The following is a 20,820-nucleotide window of genomic DNA, read 5'->3' on the forward strand; positions in this document are numbered from 1 at the left end:
ATTCCCGACCGTGAGCAAAGTGTTTCTGGGCGAGTGAGCTGTTTTCTACGCTGCAGTGTGCGGTTGCACAGTGCCATTGTGCTGCACAGCCATTTATCCCTGTTTGTACCCTCCGACCTCTCCAGCACTCTGCGCAGCTGTTTAGGAAACTATTCCTGCAGCTATCAGACTGCTAAATTAAAGTGGCTCTTTCATGAAATGTTTACAGTATAAACCAAGCTTGCACTGCCTAATCTTATGGGAGTTGCAGAAGGGGAAATTGTACAAAAGCGTGGGCTTTCTGCCTTTGTTAACTTTAAGGAGAAAGTAAGGAGGGCCAAGTAAGAAAAGACACGAGAGCATATCCCATGACAATAAAAAGCACAATTCATTTTCAAGTGCTCTACTTAATGATACCTTGGAACAGTCTTATGAAGCTGGAATTATTACTTAAGTGCTGTTCAGTACAGTCTCAGATTCCAGCACAAGAAGGAATAGTTTAGCTTGGAACAGTTTTAATGGTCTTATCAGAGCTTCCTGCCCTCACTGAAGGGATGTCTCCTTTGTTCACATAATGTGCAAACTGCCTCATACAATCTGACAGGTTAGGGTGAAATGGCACCAATTTCAGGTTATTGAATACTGTACTAAAAGCTCCGTTGTTTCTTTTACTGCTACCCTGACAGCTGCAACATCCTTTCAGGAGGGACAGGAAACTCCGAAGCAGAGGCAGATGGATGCCCGGAATAGAAACTGCGAGTATAATCTCAGGCACACAGTCCATCTCACTGATCAGGATGTTTGGTGTGATCCACTTTATCTACCTCACTGCGAATTTCTGAGCATTCATTAGCTCTGCAAACTGGACTTCAAAGTAATCATTTTCAATTGTTGAAAAGAACATATACAAATACAAAGGAATATACAAATATTTAGAATATATACAACTATACAAAGAAATTGGCTGATGGTTGAACTATCAAGAAGGGACTGAAATCAAGTAGAATCATAGTGCTTGATCTTTCTGGAAATGAGTCGGTAAGGAAAGGTTGCATCTGTACTGCCAATAAGAGGCCAAACAGTATGCTCTCTGATACAGCTTTTAAGACATATTACAGAAATACAAGACTATGTAGGCAGGGACCTCCAAAGGTTATCTAGTCCAAACTCCTGCTCAGACCAAGTCCAGATGGAGCAGGTTGCTCAGGACCTTGTTCAGTCAAGTTTTGTGTATCCCTAAGGTTAGAGTTCCCACAACCTGTTCCAGTGTTTGACCAGCCTGATGGTAATTTTTTTTTCCTTTATAATTAATTGGGCTTTCCCATGCTGAGCCTTGTCCCCGTTGCCTCTCATTCTTCAGCTGTGCAGCTCTGAGAAAACTTTTGCTATGCCTTCACCGCACCATCCTGTTAGGTATTCGTAGACAGCAATAAGATTTCTTACACTTTTCTTCATAAGAATGAACCAGCGCTCTCAGCCTCATAATCAAGTGCTCCAGGCCCATAACCATCCTGTAACGTCTTGCAGCAATGCAAGACTTGCAGCTTAGTGCTTGTAGTTCCCAGAGCGCTGGGAAGAATACAAAAGACATTGTTCCCTCCTAAGTGTTATTTTATCAGGGCTGATCTGTCTGCCCACTGTCTACCATCTGAGACTACCTCAAGGCAGTAGGATGGAGTACTTGTAGGAGTGGACATAGCTGTGGTCATGCCCAACCTGTCCTCCTTGCAAATAGGTTCTTGACTGGACTCACCCTAAGAATTTTTCCCTTCAGTATTAATTCAGTCTTGCTTAACATTGCAGGCCTGAGGTAAATTCAAGTAAATGCTGAGGTTATACTTAAAAGCCAGTGTAGATGGAGCATGAGTCTCAAGTCAATTGCACCAAAATTAGAGCATGTCTGACAATTGCTCAAAAATTAGTATAAACTCACACAGAAAATCAGTGACAAAACTGGGTTTCCCTTAGCTGTACTGTTCATTAGCCTTCTTACTAGACCAGACTGCCTCTCACAGTCTGATATAATTCACACTCAGTATTTTCACATTTCCTCACTTGGGCTTCTGACAAATGTTTTTAGGCCTAGAGGGAAAAAGCTGCTTGTTTTCATGAAACGAAAACTGAAGGATTTTACTCTTTTGCTGTTGACTCTTCACCCCCAAAATAGAAAGTACTATCTCTGCTTTATCTGCCTGGGAAAGCAAAACCCTTGAGAGTTTGCTCCCCTTATCCAAATGTTAACCTGTCCCTGTTATTGGATGGCACGTGCCTTCAGATAGAAACACATACATTCAGAAGAGATTTAGAAGTCCATCCAGTATAGGAACTTCATGGTACAATAGCACTTCTCAATGCTAGTGGGCACAGTGCGGTGACTGCATATGGAACAAAACATATCTCTCAGCCTTAAGATGCAATTAGTCACCTAAACACATTTTACACCGAACTATTGTGTTTACCTATCTTACCTTTCCGAATGTGCACTGAAAATCACCTTTTTAATTGCTCTTTTGAAACAGAAGAGTAAGAAACAAGCTGTTAATAGTGAAGAAAATTCCAGCCCATTACATTTTCTGTCATTTGGATTATTTTATGGGGGTTTTTTTGCAAACTTCTGAGCCCTCATGCTGCCCACGATATATTTCCTGGATAACTCAAAGATGTTTACAATCCTATTCATTTATGGCTTTGCCATAATGTTAGACTGAGAGGACTCTCATTAGAGGCAGGACTCCTGCTTCTTTCGTAATTATATAGGGCTAGAAATATTTTGTAGGCTTAGTCTTTCATATCAATATTTGATATACTATTTTGAAAGAGGACATATAAATTGGACTTTCTTCATGCTCTTATTCTTTCCGTCCTTCCTGCTCAGCCTTTCCTTTCCCTCTTACATTTGATCCAACTGTCTCCTTTCCTGTGATCTTCTAGAGTTCTTCTCTTGATCAAGTATTTGTGCATGCACAAGTTGAACAGTTCTGTTCAAATGAAAAACAGATAAACAGAATAGCTAAGGAATGGCTCATGCTGGGTTGTGCCCGTTCTCTTCCCAGCAACTTTAGTGGATTGTTAACACCACAGACTACATGAAAGTTGTTAATTTGTTTCCTCTGCTTTTAGCAATCCTAATCTGATAGCTTTTCCCAGCGTTTCTTGGGGAGGTGCTGACCGTTGTGATTATTCCAGATTCGCAGATTTTGAAGTCATCCCAAACCTCCAGGAAACTCTCAGGAAGTGACACATTCAAGGTCATACTGCTGTTCCCACCAGACCCTTTGGTAATTGCTTCACCTGGGATGAGATATACAAAGTGCAAAAGAACAGAGCATGGGAGAAGCAGCAACATAGAGACAACAATTCAAGAATTATGCTATTGATAATTTTATGGTGTTCAAGGCAACCAGCAGGCTACTGACCATAATGTAAATCTCTTATCAGGGGAAAAATTTCCTACTTTAATGAGTGCATTTTCAAAGTACTCAGCATTTGGCCCAATTTTAATTTAATTTTGTGCTAAAACTTTCATTTACATCATAAACAGAAAAGTTAGGCCAGTTGTATGAGCTTTTGAAGACACCTTTTAAGGTGAAGAATACCAAAATGCTATACCTGTGCTACTGTCTTCAAGTGATTCTCTTGGACACATTTTCACATACAGGGAGCAAGAGAAATCGTGTCCTCGTGTCACTGGCTGTTCTGCAAGCCCTGACTGGACCAATCTTGCTGTGCAGTGGCTGTGTGGCAGATATTCCCGAGAGGCTTAGCGGTTCCCATTTTAATAGACTAACCAGGAATAGGACATTCTTCTTCAGAAACAAATGTGTCTACCCAAAATTACTGAAAAAAGGCCATGTGGGGATTTTTTTTGAGCACAGGCTTGCAGCAATGCTATTAGGAGACAGAGAACTTGCATGGCTTTGCTCCTAGTTGTAGGGCATGTTCTCTTAAGGCTGTCTTCTCCTGCATTTTTCTCCATGCCGCGATCATTTTACGTTATTCCTTCACTATAAAAATGAAGCTTTTTTTCAAAGGCTGAGGTGTTTGGAAATGAACATTTGAATTTGCATATGTTGGAACTGATTCATCCCTGGTGCCAGGAAGTGTGCTCTGCTGCGGGGAGGGGATCTGCAGCTGGCCGGTGCTGCCTCCATGGCAGGCGATGCTGGCAGGAGAGAAAGCGTGGGCAAGGTGCCCAGGGAGAGAGCTGATTCACAGCTTCCCCCTGGCAGCTTCTGTGAACGGAGCACCCCCTGGGTAGTGCACAGAAGCTATTTCACATTAGGCACATACCATGCCTTTGGCAACTGGCATGTTAGGCGGTATATGCTGGTGCTAGATGTGAGAACAGCGGGCAGCACGTCATGGCACTTGCTGCTGGGAAGCTGGGAAGTCCTGACTGCTAGCAAAACAGGCAGCATGCAGAGGTGGTAACTGAAGGCACAGGAATATTTTTTCTAAAGTGATATAATTAATTTAAACGCATCGTGTGTATCTGTGCATTCGAGTGCACAGCAATATTTTAAATGCCAGCATGATATGTTTTAGTCTGCTTATAGGAAAATGGATTTCAGTGTAATTAAAGAACATATCATGTTCTTTCTCACCCCCGCACAGTTCAAAAAATGCAGGAATGCAATACAGATAATACCAGCAGCTAAGGACAGAAAAATTGTACATGCAGAAAGTCAGGGAATTAATTAAATTTTGCCTAAGGAGAAGAGTATGCAGTCAGCCATCCCCAGTTTAGAACCACTCAATTGCTGGGGATTTCTAGAGGCAAAGAGAGAGACAGAACAATCTCTCAGCAGAGACAGAAGAGACTGAAGTTACTCCACGAAGCCTCTGAGCCAAAATTATTTTAGTCTTATGCCTGGATTAGCTCCATAGGCTAATCATTCCATCATTCCCTCATGGACAGCAAGACTGTACAGTGAAAGTGGTAATAACAAATCCTTCCATTCTATACTTCTTTCCAACCTCCAACCTGCACTTCTCCCAGTGTCTTGTAATGCCCCACCAGGAGTGATCCCTGCCTGGATCCCCTGATCTTCTGCCCATTCCTACTGGAACTGCACTGGATCCAATGCCAAAAAGCAACTGACAAGATAGAAGAAGATTTTTCTGAATTCACTTATTTTGCCATTCCACCACAGATTTTTTTTTTGCTGGCTCTTGTTATTGCCTCAAATCCTCTTCCTCTATATCTGCTGTGGTTTTGGGTTTTAAGTTTTCCTATTACTTCCAATGAGGCCTGTTGTGTCAGTAGCATTCTGCTAAGTAAGAAATGTTAGCAGTATTTTACATATGAAAAAGTAATATTTAGCACTTTTGCTGAAACTAAATTTGTATGATTAAGTACTCCTTCTAGTTAGGCTGAATACGGGGAAATAATTAACATATGAATCTAAATTTAACTTCTTTTTTATTTTTGGCTTACAACGCATCTTTATGAACCTTTGATATTTATAAGGGTCTGACTTCACATGCGATTTGTAGGTATATTTGTGAGGACTAGAACATAGGTTTAGCCTCGAACATGAAACCATAGACTCAAGATCCACTGAAATATTCATTATCTGCATACCTGTCCCCCAGAGTTTATATTGCCTCTTGAACCAATTCAAATGAGCTTCAAATGAGCTCTGAATGCAATTTTCAGAAGTGCCCAGTGCTAGCCTGGTTCTGCTCCTTTTGAAGCCAGTGATAAAGCTTACAAGGACTTTAATGAAAATAAAAGAGTGCAAGATACTTAAAATGACTCATTGTGTCTTGGTAGACAGGAAATTTTATGTTACGGTTTCACAACACACAGCATTTTCTCCCCTAACACAAGGATGCAATGTGTACCCAGTCATCTCAGCAATGTGAGAGGACCACAAACAATGCAGACTAAGGAAGAGATAAAATCAGCTGGGAGAAGAGAGCAGGAGGACAAGAAGGGTGATGAAAGAAGAGATAATGGAAAGAAACAACAAAGAGGAGGAAAGAAGAAAGAACTGTCGACTTCAAGGTTATTAGAGATCATGAAAGAAGGAAAGGATTAGGGAGGAACAGAGAATGAGGACATCAGCCAAAGGGGACAGATTAAAAAAAAGCAAAAGGGAGAGAAAGAAAATTTAAAAGTGACAAGAAGAGACAAGGAGGAAGGAAAAGGATCTGGAAAAGGAAGCAGTAGAATGTGGAAGAGAAACGCTGCAGAGGAGTATGGAGGAGTATGGATGGAAAGCAAACCATGGGGCGAAAGCAAAAGGAGGTTCTTGCTCCACTGAAGAAAAAAGATAACAGATTGAAAATAGGGAGGAAGAGGCGTCGGGAAAGAAAATGGAAGGAGCAAAATAAACAGTGAAGAAGTATGTAGATGTATAGCTTCACTGAGGGAAATTAAGAGAAAATAAATCCATCCTAACAAACAGGTTTTCATTGCAAATTCACAGATAGGTTGCATAGGTAGAGGGTTTTTGTCTAGTCATCAAAAGTAAGTATCAACACTTCAGGAATTCAGAAGTCAAATGCTATGGTAAAAAAATAGACAATAAAAGACAATAGGGTAAAAGTGGAAAAGCATCTGTGTTCCTACTGGCATTCGAACAGGCAACAGCTTTTCTTATAATCATAGAATGGTTTGGGTTGGAAGGGACCTTTGAAGGTCATCTAGTCCAAACCCCCTGCAATGAGCAGGGACATCTTCAACTAGATCAGGTTGCTCGGAGCCCTGTCCAACCTGACCTTCTTCTGTGTCTTCACAAGGAAAAGGATCAGCAGCATTCCCACTTCACATACTTAATTAAAGCTTGACAATCTACCAAAATACCTGGGACTGAAAATAAGATTTAGAAATTTACACATCCAGATTGCTTTCACAGAGCTGGCTAGAACAGTAATGTCTGGGAGGCATTGCTCTGACTGCTCAGAAAGGTAAAGGCAAAATGAATTGCTGGTTTCTGTCCAGTTCCTGCTAAATAGGTGTTTTCATAAAAATAACCACAACCCTGACTGTTACTGACACACCCACAGCCAAAAAATCTCTGCTGAGGACCACACAGCTCTGTTTGTGATCTCTCTTCTCTCCCTGGAGTGCTCCCTGCAGGTCAGTGGTGAGTGGCATAGGAAGGAACTGGAGGAAAACTTGTTCTCTCTTTTGGTCTCTTAAATAGTTAAAAAGGGGACTTGTTTGTCAAGAGCTACAAACCTGTTGTTTTTTGACAAGCACTCAAATTCATAGAGGCATAGATATACAATAAACTTACCATACCTTACAGAAAACTCAATTTCTTAATTTGACAAAGCTTCTTCTCATTCCTTCCCTTTCTTGCTCACTCCCCTTTTTTTCTCCTTCCTCACATATTCAATTCCGGAAACTGTAAACACAATATCTTTACAGGTTTACTTTTGTAACCTTTTGTTTCTGGACTACCTGACTAGAAAAAAAACACACAATATTTTGTTTATGAATCTACATGTAGTTTCAGAGAACATATGGCTTTATAGCTGCAAACAGAGCAGTGAATGTCTACTTCTAGCCTGTTTTCCTCTTCTGTGTAAAGTCATTTAGCCTCTCTATGCCCCAGTTTTCCTCTGCCAAATTCTTCCCTTTTTCAAATCAGTATTTTGAGATTTTATCCATTAATGTTTGTAAAATACTTTCAGATCTTCAGATGAAAGATAGAAATGCAAAGTATTATTGTGTCTGTCTTCCAGCCTCCCAACCTATGAATTCCATTCCTGGTGATTCAGTCAAATAAAACAGAATCTCAAATACATGGAAACCACCAGACAATAAAAAATTCTACATTCTGCTATGAAAAAATCCCACAGGAAACAATTATATTTCTCTAGCCTTTCTGAACCTTCAACAGAAAATCACACCTCTACAATAGAGATTGACAGCATGGTCAAAATAAAACTATGGGAAAGATAATTTTCTATTAAATCCCAGTTCTTTTGCAGTGTGGAACATTCTGAAGAACCATTCTGAATTTTTGCACAACTTACTGGTTTACTCCCCTGTTCGATTCAATATGATTTTTCTTTTGGGTTGCTAGCTACATCTGCTTTAAATATTTAATTAGTAATTTATAGGATAATATTCTGTCTGGCAGACTATATTATTTATATGCATGTTCATTTACTTACTCAAGGGAAGATTGGATCCACAACGTAGTAGGTGCTAAGTGCTGTAATCTAAACAATAAAAGTAACATCAGTCTTTAGAGCTGATAACACCAGCTTACCAGTAACAGGTCATGAAAGGTATTTTGTAGCAACCCATTGCAATTGAATCCCAGTACAGTTTGGTGGGTCCTAGAAAGGCTTACTATCTGATGGCTCTTGGCATGGCCACTGTGAGAGAAATTAATGGCTTAATTCAGTTCCATGGGAGCAAATTTCCTCAGCACAAAAATAAAATGTCGAAGCAGTTTGCCATAATCAGAATTGGCAATGCTCTTCACCTTTATTAGTGACTGTCATTATTTCTTTATTTCTAGAGTGTCCATGGAGTGCTATTATAAATCCCCCAAGAATGATAGCTAAAAAAAAGTACACAGATAATGTACAAACCTGCCAATTCCTGTGAAAACTACAGCCTAACTTAATAACATGCCCTTTCCTTAGTGAAAACCAGGCTGTAGTGATAAGAGCAGTGAGGCTGAAAGTATGCAGAGGGAGAGGGCTTGGTGCAGGGCATAGAAGGGACCAAGGGTGATGGAAGAGGCAAGAGACAGAGAGGATTCATTACAGTTGCTGAAACTGTCTCTGATGATTAAGTTAAACATTATCACCCTACTTAGCGAAAAACGCAACCATATGTTACAATGACCTGACTTTTGTTTGCGTGGTGTGCTGAATTTGGGCTTGTATAATTCTAGATCCAAGGTTTCAATTTGGATTTATACATATAAAGTGGTCAAACCTTAAAGACAAGACTTGAATGAGACGGAAATAGAATTCACTGTGTTGCTGAATCTCAACTGAAGGTTTTGAGAGAGAGAAAGAGGGAGCCTGAGCTTGAATCTGAGCCCAAACCTCAGTGCAAGCTCTGAGCTGTGGTCAGGCTGTGTGTGCTGCAAAAGCTTCCATGAGAGCGGCATTCTCCCTAGGGAAGTGCAACCGTTCTGGTTCCAAAAAACTGTTGTTATTTTGTGGTAAAATCTCTAAAAGGAAAAAAAAAAAAAAGTGTTTTCATTATATTGCAGATTCCTATATCTTTGTTTTATTGGTATGTTTTAGAGATAATTTATGTTTTAAAATAAATTTTAAAAGTAAGTCAACCAAAGCTATACACAATAATGATGACAAAACTACCTCAGTTCTGTCTTTGCACCTTTGTGTAACATCCTATTTGGTCTCATGCTAGTTGAGCTATAAATCTACATGTAAGCTACATGTAAGCTTATCTAGCTCCTGTAGACCTAGATAAAAGCCTAGGAATACAGGTTTAAATGTGGATCTTATTTGTAGCCTGTTATGCTGATGTGAGCTGGGTTTTTTTCTGCCCTGAGTTTGCAGCAAGACTTTTAAGCATTGGCATTTGGAAAAACCCTCCCAGAGTCCATTTGGGCATTGCATCCATTTCCTCCCCACTCCCAGGAACCTCCCTAAGTTCCTTCAAGCTGCTGAAAGTCTTTTTTATTTGCTGCACACCTTCAGTCCTTTCTCCAGTGAAGAATGGGTAGTGAGGCTTAAATGTATTTATCTCAGTTTGGCTTTCATCTTTTTTTCATTCCTGCTATTCTATCTAAGCCCAATACTAAATCCAGGTGCCACAGCTGTTGCTGTTCTGCTGCCTGCCTTGCTTTCTTCTTATGCTTGTGTTCCCAAAAAAGCTTCCCTGGGATGTTCTGTGAAATGAATGGGACACCAAGCCGGTGCTAACTGCATTCTCCTTCATTGACAAGCTCTTTGTTTTACTGGATGCCCTGAATTTGTGATAAAGTGCTAGTGTTGTATGGTCTGAACTTCACTCTTCACAGGGTGAGTTCCTTTTGTCACCTCACTCTTTACAGTACTAAAGTATTTCCTTTGCTGCAATAAGCTATTATGTAGAGTCTACAAATAAGCTTCTGATCCTACCAAATTACATTCGCTGTAAGTAAGCGAGGAAACTGTATATCTCTTTTTCCACTTACTCTAATATTTATTTTCAAAGGGTTTCACATCACTTGCCTCTTAAAAGCACCTGTACAGACATTTTTCTGGCATTGTTGCATGCACATACAATCAGTTAAGTCAAATACATATGGGTAGTAGTTGATAGTAAAGTAGTAGGGTATATGCAAGTCCTGTGTATGATCAGTCATTCTGAAAATACAGACTCACAATTCCGATGGAACAAGGACTTGTAATTGTCACCTTACCTAATCTGCTTAGGATAGCAAATACATGTTGTAGTAACTTTATAGTTGAAACAGACTGCTGTGTATCTGCAGCCTATATTTCACAGTGGTTATAAGCACTTCCCATAGAATGGAAATGTTCCAGGGTTTTAAAATGTTCTTATCAACTGTACTAAACTCTCATTTTGTCTGTTACATTTAGGTCAATATAAGCTTATGAGACTTGAAAACAAATATTATAGTGCCAAAATCAAAATCTGAAAGGTCTTTCTAAAATCCTTGCCTACATAAAAAATCTCTTCTGGTTTAATCGAAAGTATGATTTTAAACTGATGTGAACTGTACAGAGCCCTTTGTGAAGATTCTCAGTTCAATTTACAGGATGATTTCTTTAGCTTCAGTTGCTTAAGATTTTTTTTTTTTAAATGACACAGAAATCAGCTACTTTTTAAATTGTGTAAGACTGTCCAAATGGTTAAGGTGTAATGGTCTAATTTTAAGACTGATTGATTGGATGTACTGGTGCATCTTATAAATCCTGTTTGTTAAGACACTATTAATCATGCCTGCCTGTAGCAAAAGTCTTGGAAAAGATGAGAAAAACCATTGTAGAGTTTTGATAATAGCTTATTCTGAAAGGGATTGAAAAGTCTGTAGAGGAAAATGGTGGCTTCAAATAGCATGGGTTCATAAAGAAGGACTGCTTGTAGTGCCTCCAACAGACTACAGAGGAATGGTCTCAGGGCTCCTTGTTCTCCTTTATTCATTTAAATGCCATGGACATTTAGAGCCAAAGTTTAGTCAATTCCTTTCATTAATTCTTATTCCCATATCTTTTGATTCAACGTCTTTAGAGGCTTCAGTCAGGCTTTAGTGATGCAGCTGGTCTTGATGGAAGTAGGAAATAAGCATTGTAGATCACTGAAGATACCTAGCATTTAAAAAAACAACATGAAGCAAGAGATTTTCCCTCTGCAGATCTCAAAACATTTGCCAAAAAATAAATAGTAAGAACATCTAAATATTTAGATAAGAAGTATTTAAAATATAAGACCCTTTATATAAGATGCCCTAACCATTTATTTTTTAACTTAAAGTAATAGCCAAAGTTTGTGCTAGCCATGTGCAGCCACAGCAAAGAATGAATGGTAACGGCCATACAGACTGGGATATGACTTCTTCACCAAGGGTGATATTTTTACCTAATTTGTGTCAGAAGAAACTATGCAAAAATTAGGGGTTTTATCTTTCTACAGCAGAAAGATTAATGTGTGTTGTCAACCTGTATATTGGTCTTTAAGATGTTAAGAGTCACAGTAATACTTATACCTTCTAGTCAAGATCATGGTCTTATACTTGGTCCTGTGCAAAGACGTAAAGCAAGAGAAAAGGAGAATTGTCTTTAAGGATGTTGTTTAGACTTCTTGTCCAAAGCACACAAGCTGTTTGTTATACAGAAGAGACTTCAGTAACGTAGTGAACCCCAGAGGTTTTAACAGCTTACATCCTGGAAGTGCTATCATGTTTTAATGTTTTCTAATGAATAACTCAACTGGTCCAGATGAAGACCATATGAGAACTCCATTTAACAAATTTCAGTTTAGTTTATCTCTTTCAAGGCTGCATTAATCATGTTTGAAGTTTGGCCCTGCTGAGCTCCTCAGAAGCAGGTAATACTTACTAGCTTTAAAGGGCTAAAATTCAGCTTAATGGAATGTGACAGCCCCATTGCACTGAGTTCTGGGTTGCTTAATTCCTGATTTTAAGAAACTTTCAAGTGTCTGCAGAAACCTTTGTGAAGCAAAAGTTTACCAGTATGGACCAACTTTGAGGAAAGCACACATGTAACTAAAGGATGAAAGCCTGCGTGAACTCTGGATTCAAATAGTTAAAGAATTCAATGTTATGGAAATCTGATGTTTCAGAATGCAATATCTGAATTTGTGCGCATGCTTTTTTGAATTTGAATGCTTTCTTCAAATGAAGCTTTAAAGCATGGCTAAAATTCAAAACTCAGGCTCAAGAAAAGCAACTTTTTGGAATTAATGTAGCATTTGTCTGTTCAGTAAAATGAATATAAGTTAATTCTTCCTTTGTCTTTTCTGTGATTTAGTGTAGCAGTTCAAATACCAGCAAATGATTTTACTTAGCATTATAATTTAGCTTATTCTGTGGTGATCGCAATCATCTTTGTAATGTAGAAAAACCCACCCATTTTCTTTGATGACTCTAATGTCATTCAACTATTGGAAATTCCACTGATGGCTGTATCAGTGACTTCTTTATCTGGTGCTGTAGCTTGGTGTTTGGGAGTGTTTGGGTGGCTTACCATTTCTCTGCAAGAGGCCAGCATTACTGCCCTGTCTACACATTTCCTTTTCCTTAGGCATCTCCTTCGTTTCATGGAGAGGTGGAGGGGTATCTCCATGGTGCGACCTCATGACACTGTGCAGTGGGATTAGAGCAATAGCTCTGATGGAAAACAAAACAGCTCAGTGTAATGTTAGCTGTTACCTAAGAACATACCTTGGGGATATTTCATTTGCTGTCAACCCTACTCATTCCTGGTGGTGTGGGGATGTCAGGCTGCTGCTGGAAATCTCCGCTAGTCTGCTGATACTAGAGATATCCAGAAAGCGTTTGAGTGGGCAGGTGAGGAGTAGCAAACAAAAACATTTTATGAATGAAAAAAGTATGTTTCTCCCCGGTGTGGAATTAAGCTCAGGTTTAGCAATGGCTAGAGGTCCCCAGGGCTGGCACCTGTGGAAACAAGGACTAAGCCAATGAATATTTTTTAATGGGCAGTTATATCTTTCCTTCAGTAACACTGCTCCATATCTCTTCCATTATTATTCTAGGTGTCCCACCCCTGGATGTGATGGCTCTGGGCATATTACTGGAAATTATGCTTCACATCGAAGGTATGTAAAGAGAAGGTTTTGTTGTTTAAACCAAACAACTGAAGGGCTAGAAGGGACCTCAACAGACCTCTCCTCCCTCTCTCAATACTGAAGTAGGATTGAGTGCTGTACATAGACATGGGCTGGTCTAACTCATTCTGTCACCAATGAATAACATTTCTCAGTTTCAGTGTGGGTCACTACCCAAATAGCTAGGAAGATTTTTGCTAATATCTAGCAAAATCTTTGTAGAAAATGAATCCAGTTTTTCTACCTTCTCTGTTAGCTCAGGGAAGCAATTCAACTTTCATAAGTTTCTGCTGCTTTACATTCTGAATGACTTAACTCTTCCTCTCACAATCTTACCTTTCCTGGACTCAAATCCTATTCCTGCATTTTTTTCCCCACAAATTATATTTCCTGATTGTTCCTGTCAATCTCTTCCAGACTCTCTCTGAGTTTCTTGAAATGCAAAATTGGACCCAGTTCTTTACCTCCTCTCCCAGCTGAAGCCTTACCACCTTTAATCAGAGGGAAAAAGTACCTCTTTCATCTACCTTTCATCTACCTCTTTCAAGTACCTTTTAGAATAAAGCTTGGCTTGTTTTTAAATCACAATATATTGTACATAACTACGTCAAGCCGGAAGAATAGAAAGAGAAATTTATGAATGAAAGCTGTTACCTTAACTGCCTAAACTATAACTGTGATCCTACCAAGGGCTAAAGAAAGCTTCACACTTACTAATTAGGGTACTGTTGGTAACCCCAAAATGAATTACGGTGGTACTACTGTAGAGGTAATGTTTCGAATGCTGCGTAATTAGCAATTCCCCTGTGGCTATTTGAGAATGATAAATCAGTAGAGAAGAGATGCACCGTATTTTGTAAATAGCTATCCACTGTTTAATCAAAGAATAACAGTGTAGCCCACCTTTCTTTTGTTAGTAAAGGCTCTTTACTCCTATGCATAGTCATACTGTTGAGTCTGGATATTTGCTTGCTTCACCAAGTCCCTGTAGTTTTACAATTGGCTATAACTGGTCAATACACAAATTCCCAGTTTAAATGTATTCCCAGTAAAAGCAACAAACAGTTTAAAGTCAAAAAATAAATAACATAGAGATTGGAAATGTGCCATACCTTTAGATGCTGTAAAAATGAAAGATCACAATAACAATTTCTGTAATGCACAGTTAAACATCAAATGTACAAATAACATTATAAAGGAGAAGATGTAAACATTTTAAAAGCACTTACATGATGTAGGAGATTAAATCACACTTTCAAAGGGATTTAAGGTCAAATTTAGAACTACATTTAACTATATGTGGATTTATCAGCTCACACCTCTACCAGCACTATGCTTGGTGTAGCTATGCCCTGACTTGGCTATGTCAGGAAGCTGTTTATGTATTTGGTCATCTATTTAACCAGAAACAGGCAGGACAGTGAAGATGCAGAAGGCAGAGCATCACAACCAAGAAACCTAAAAGCTGACAAGGTTAGCAGGAGAGAATCACTGCATATTGGCTCATTTTTTAAACCCTTTCCCTGGGCATTGTCTCCTGGCCACTGTAGGACTGAACCATGAGCCGGATGGTGTTACCTACTTTCACCTGTAAATTCTTACGTTCTTGTATTTTTGCAGATGAGTTCGGGACCAAGTTTTCATTTGATTCTGCAGCATACTCAGTACACATAAAGATATAAAAAGTAATTCTGCAAAACTAAGCAATCTGGAATTTGTCCAGTCCATTGGGATTTAACACATTCAACCTTTTGAAATGCCGTGTCTATATTGACCACATAACTCCTTCGTTTCTCTTCCAAAAGGCCTCCGGCAGCCCCAGGTCCTTGGCTGCCTGTGAGCACGAGGGCACTGACACTGAAGGAGTAATGTCTTCTTTGCTTAAAACCACCGATGTCCCCAGGAGCACTGTCACATTTACACGGAGCCTGCCCCACATTGTTCAGGTCATGATAGCTGCTGAGGCCATTTCTGAGGTGGTGAGGCTGGCAAAATGCGTGCTCTTTAAAAGGGCAGCAACCCAGTGGCCTAAACCTGGAGCCGTTACATATGAAACACCCCGCAGCACGTTCACAGTTAAGCTTTCTAATTCCCACACTGGAATTTGACATTTACCTCTGCTTGCAGCTGAGTTAGCATTTTTGTTTGTATTTGATATCATCACTTACAACCCTTTCAGTTTCAGAAGGAAAGGAATGACAAACTTCTCTCCTAAATGGCTGCCAAGATGCCTAGGCATCATCTGTATTTAAAATGGCTGCTCAACAGCAAGCACACATGAAGGCAGATTTAACTCTGCCATAACTCTCTGCAGTTCCACACACCCATTCAATGTATGCAAGAAGTTCTATCAGCATATATCAGTGTTGAATTTCCCTTGTTGTCTTTTATCTTCATATATAACAAATTAAACTGATATAAAAATGAAATAATATGTTTGCTTTGTAATAGCTTTTGGTTATTATTATACAATAAAAAAAAATTAAAGCAAAGGCTCATCCTTGACATATGTTTTCTTGGTGAATCTGCTGTCAGAGGAAAAATGAATTAATCATAACCTCAGAAGCTGTCTGTTGGAAATGTCTGTTTAGAGGACCTGAAAGGTCTTAGAATTTTCTAATAAATCATAGTGCCAGAATAGAAAGATCTACTGCAAAAAGATGATGCACTGAAATACCAGTAAGTAGGTGATAATTAAATTGATTTAATATGTAGAAAGCATTAAATCATTAGTCAAGGCAGAAATTCTTCATTCAGATTTTGTTACAAAAATGTCATCATCTACAAGCATACACATCTGTACACCTACTAAAGAAGTATTGCTTTCTGAGGCATTTCTATTAACTATTTCATTTTCAGATGCAAAACCTGGTTATTCTCACACAGTGGGTATGACTAGTCTCACAGATAAGCTAGGGATACCTGTAAGTCCTGTCCTCTCCTCTTCACTTTCTGCAGTCCAGGTTGTATGGGGAGCAATGAACCAGCCTGTTCCCGAACTGCCCCTTTGCTCCAAAGCCTGCTTCCTCTTATTCTAAATCCCTCAGACTCTGTTTCTGCTGCCTCTGTCTTCTTACAGATTATGATATTATTATTTTCAAAGAAAACTATTTGTAAGCGGCACAGGCTTTCTGAGGTTTAGTTTGTACACAGGGAACTCTGGTACTTTGGTGTGCACTATGCAAGATGGAATAAACAGCAGCTTGCTTTAAAAAGGAAAATGGTCAGCTGCATTTAACCTAGAAAATGAAATGGGATGAGAGCACAGATCCAAGCATCAGAGCGCAGATGCCTACACTATTAAATTGTTCGCATGTCCCCTCGCATGGTGCTGACCCTGGGCCACTGAAACTCTCCCAGGCAATTCTCAGATATGATTTGGGGCTCAGCATGGGTCCAGATCATGCTCTATAAGCAATATGGGTGTAGCTGTCCTGCTTTACAGAGACAGAGAGTTTAGCTGTACAGATGTGAGCCTGCTGGTCTTGGGTCAAAACAGCAGTTCTAGGCCCCTTCCGTTTACCACTGTAGATGTAGCCATGCCATCTCACTAAAAGTTGCCAGGTAATACACTATGTCCAATATCTTGTGCTAACATTCCTCCCTTTCTTTAATTGACTTATTTAAGACTTTGCAGCATGTAAACTCTATTTTTGTCTATTTTTTGTTTACCAACACAGAATTCTGTCTGTGATTGCACCACCCTTTTCTCTGCTTGTTCCTCCCAGTCCTCGCTGGTCTTGACAAGACAAAATAACTGAAAATCTTGCTACCACTGTTTCTGTCTCTGCTTCCTGAAGACAGGACCTACTATACAACACTGAAGTATCTTTTGTCATGCTGAAAACAAAAATTTAATCTTGTGTTTTGTTTCTACAGAAATTTTTCTTTGGTGACACTACTTTGTCTTTTGTCTCAGTACTTTTGAAGATGGTGTTCTACTGATGCATTTCTTTTCTAATGTTGATCTGTTAAGATGGAAATAACATTTAAATAGAGGACACAGCATGATTTTTTGATAGACGTATTTGTGTCCTTGGATAGCAACTACTTAAAAAAAATCTTTAAATATCTATTAAAGTCATTGTCAAGTCTACTAAATGGTTTCTACAATGAATTCTTCACATGCAAAGGGAAAGCTGAGCTTATAAAATCTTGAATAAATATATCTTTTTCCATCTTGTGCAGTTAAAACCAACATTCTCAGTGTCTAGTTAAATGTAACATCGCTTAGCCTAACATATAACTTTGTCTCTACCAAATCTTTTTGTCTGGGTGAGTTCTGAGCACTTAAACTCTTTCTCAGGAAGGCACTGTACAGCTCTGAGCTCTGCCGTGTTTTTATTCAACCATTCTATAGGGTTCTTACATGATGTTTGAGAAGGTTTGATAGTGTTTCTAATGTGCTCCCTAGAGAAATCTTCAGTCCTACCAAGAGATCCAAAGACTCCTGGGTTTTGAGCCTATTCTTCTGTCCCTCTCAGACATACAGAGGACGTAATGTCTCTCAGCCCTGAAACACTGGCTTCTATTCCTTTTAAAGCTGTCGCTGCTGCTGCTGAGTCAGCTGGAGAGTTTATTAGGCAGAGAGTTTAAGAGCTGCTTTCCCTGGCTCCTTGGGGACTGCCTGTGCGTGTGGTCTGCACAGTGCCTGCCGTCCAGTCCTGCATCGCAGAGATACACGGATTCCCCCTCGTGGCTGCATACTGCAGCTCTCATTTAAACAGCCTGAGCTTTGATTTTGGAAACTGGACAGGATTACCTATTCTGCTAGTTTGTCAGACAGAAAGCGTGTCCCTTGTAAACTGTACCCAAGAATGAGAAATTGCATTTTAAAATGTTTTCTTTCACTCAGTCTTTCAGGCTGTCCGCGAGCAAAGAAAAGTGGAATCAGGATAGCACAAAGCAAGGAAGACAAAGAAGACCAAGAGCCAATTAGGTGAGAATAAATATTGTCAAAGGGCCTTCGTGTTTTATAAGGTCACACGTCTTGGGCTTTTTATTAAGGCATAAATGTTATTGTATGATTGATATCCAACAGCAGATGGTCACATTGATTTCTATGAGTGAACTGCAGTTCAAGGATCTGTGCTGATTTATTCTAGCCAAGGATACAATCTTCTATAATTTAGAAACAGTTTTAAATATGTTTTTCACATGAAATTAAAAAATTACGTAGATCTTTTACTCCTAAAAAACCCTTAAACATGTTTGCATACTATAGACAAACCATATGTGCTAAATAAAGGAACAGAGAATTGAGTATTTATATGAGATTCCTGCAACAAATCTGACTGTTTATGCAGTTTGCAAGAAGAACAAATGCCTACCTGTAGGTCTTGGTTTCTTCTTGCAAGGTGCTCTGATACCAGTGGCCACTGAACTCAGTGGGTTTAGTGACTGCTTAGACCATTCAGGACCGGATCCTCGGTGGGGAGTTGCAGCAATGTTTTAGGGTAGGACAAACAGTGAAGTAACCCACCTTGTTTTGACAGGTGTTACGTAGCAGCATACTGAAAAAACATTATTTTCTTTAAACATTTCGCTTTGAAGATTCTAACCTGTTCCTTCTAACCCTGGTTATTTGTTTTTTAGAAGTATACAGGGCAAATGTATGGGGGAATTCCCAAGTAAGGAAAAGCATCAGATGAATATGGAACTGCCTTCATTTACCTCTCTAGGCTGTAGCGCATAGTTCCTTATAATCTCTCCTATTCAGAGAGTGGTTAAAGGCGCTCAGCATTTCTGATGAGGTGCTATGATCACTTCGTACCTAACTGTTTATACCTAACATTTTCATGACTTCAGACAAGTCTTCTTTAGATTCCATGCACATATATAAAATGTACCAAGGATTATACTAAGTAGGATTTTATGCTTACAGAGTTTTTATGAGCAATTTCCCTGCTGAGTGGAGCTCAGTAGCCAACATTTCAATTCCAGTGTGATATTTACTGTAATGAACACCTACAATTCAAATATATATCTCAGTCCTTTTGTTGCAATTGCACAATATCAACAGCTGTGACTTCATCTGCTGGCTAGCCTCCTTACAGTCTATCAAAGAACATATTTTTTTTTCACATTAGCAAAGTTCTGCTTGTAATTTTACCCACTAAAGGGTATCTTGACTATTTTTAAGACCACAGTGCATGATTGTTCTTTTCTTTTCATGTCGGGTTTATTTTGACTTTGTTGTAGAGGCTACCAGGTATATGATGGCAAGACAATAAAGTTTATCTCATCTATCTGCTATCCAGATGTCCAGTTCCTGGTTGTGATGGTCAGGGTCATATAACTGGAAAATATGCATCCCATCGCAGTGCGTCAGGGTGTCCTCTAGCTGCCAAAAGGCAAAAGGATGGGTACCTAAATGGCTCACAGTTCTCTTGGAAGTCAGTGAAGACGGAAGGAATGTCATGTCCAACCCCAGGATGTGATGGCTCAGGACATGTCAGTGGTAGTTTTCTTACTCATCGTAGGTGAGTAACTATGGCTTATATTTTTCACTTATCCTTATTATTTAAATTAGCTTAGCAAGATTTGAAATACAGCTTTTTGTCATGGCATTTCTCTGTTCGGTTTGAATTTCGTTATTACTTTGGAAAATAATCTTCCTACATATATTTGTAGATAACTGGAAGTTAAGACACATGATTTTTTTCATGCAAGTCCTTGCAGGTAGAGACCTGAGCCTGACTTTATAATACACAGAAAATTTTAGGGAAAAAAGTGTGTATGACAATAACTAAATCTGCTACTGCTTAATTGAGTGACTCTGGACAAATACCTTCGGACAGACTTTGTAATACACATCTGAATCCCCCTGATTTTCAGAGATGTTGAACACATTGCTGATTCCCAAACATCAGAGCATGGAACTAAAGAATTTAAGGAACCAGTTCCATAAAAACAAAGTACTTTTATTCATTTGGTAATGAAAATGTTCACTCAAAACAATAAATGTAGAATACATCAGATTAATTAAAACTAATGGAATACAAATATTTGACAGAAGAAATACAAAGCCCAATTTTTCCTAAACTTAGCAAAAATAAGAGAACTTCAGTGATGACATTTTTCGTAGCTTTTAAAAGATTAAGGAAGAGTAAGTGGCCAGTCTATTAGGAGTAAATCTTGCTGCCATTTTAGATATTAGGTTATGAGGAAGCAAGGGTGTTCTTGGGGCTTTGGGTGGGAATCTCAGCCTGAACAGGACTATACTGCCAGAGCAAATTTCTTATTATATAATCACTAATATAAAACTCTATTACTTCAAATATGTTAAGCTGATGTGCCTAATTTGTCACCGTTCTCCAGGCAGACCTCAGTTGAACTTCTGTACCTTTTAGTTAACTAAACCAACCTGATCTTGTTTTTTAGTGAGTTCTAGATATAGAGGTGAAAAGTATACTTCTTCTTCCTTCTCTTGCCTGTAACCATTACCTTTGATTCTTTCTTTGACAAGCCTTTATAGCTTAACTCAAAAGCCTTACCCTTACTGCAACCTCTCCAGACTTTGTGCACATAGTTCCTGTTTATTGTTTAGGTTCAGAGCTGGTTTTCTACTCAGTGTT

At 39.1% G+C, this 20,820-nt stretch overlaps 1 protein-coding gene across 4 annotated transcripts in view; it reads left to right on the top strand.

Moving 5' to 3' along the window:
• MYT1L (myelin transcription factor 1 like) overlaps positions 1 to 20,820 on the top strand; it is a 131,306-nt gene that overhangs the window by 87,762 nt on the left and 22,724 nt on the right. For all 4 annotated transcript variants that reach the window (XM_075497269.1, XM_075497271.1, XM_075497267.1 and 1 more), the window contains exons 15-17: positions 13,172 to 13,234; positions 18,099 to 18,182; positions 19,504 to 19,725. In XM_075497269.1, the coding sequence (XP_075353384.1) occupies positions 13,172 to 13,234; positions 18,099 to 18,182; positions 19,504 to 19,725 (369 nt within the window). The remainder of the gene's footprint in view (positions 1 to 13,171; positions 13,235 to 18,098; positions 18,183 to 19,503; positions 19,726 to 20,820) is intronic.

The sequence above is a fragment of the Mycteria americana genome, chromosome 3 (assembly GCF_035582795.1).
Source record: "Mycteria americana isolate JAX WOST 10 ecotype Jacksonville Zoo and Gardens chromosome 3, USCA_MyAme_1.0, whole genome shotgun sequence".
Lineage (NCBI taxonomy): Eukaryota > Metazoa > Chordata > Aves > Ciconiiformes > Ciconiidae > Mycteria > Mycteria americana.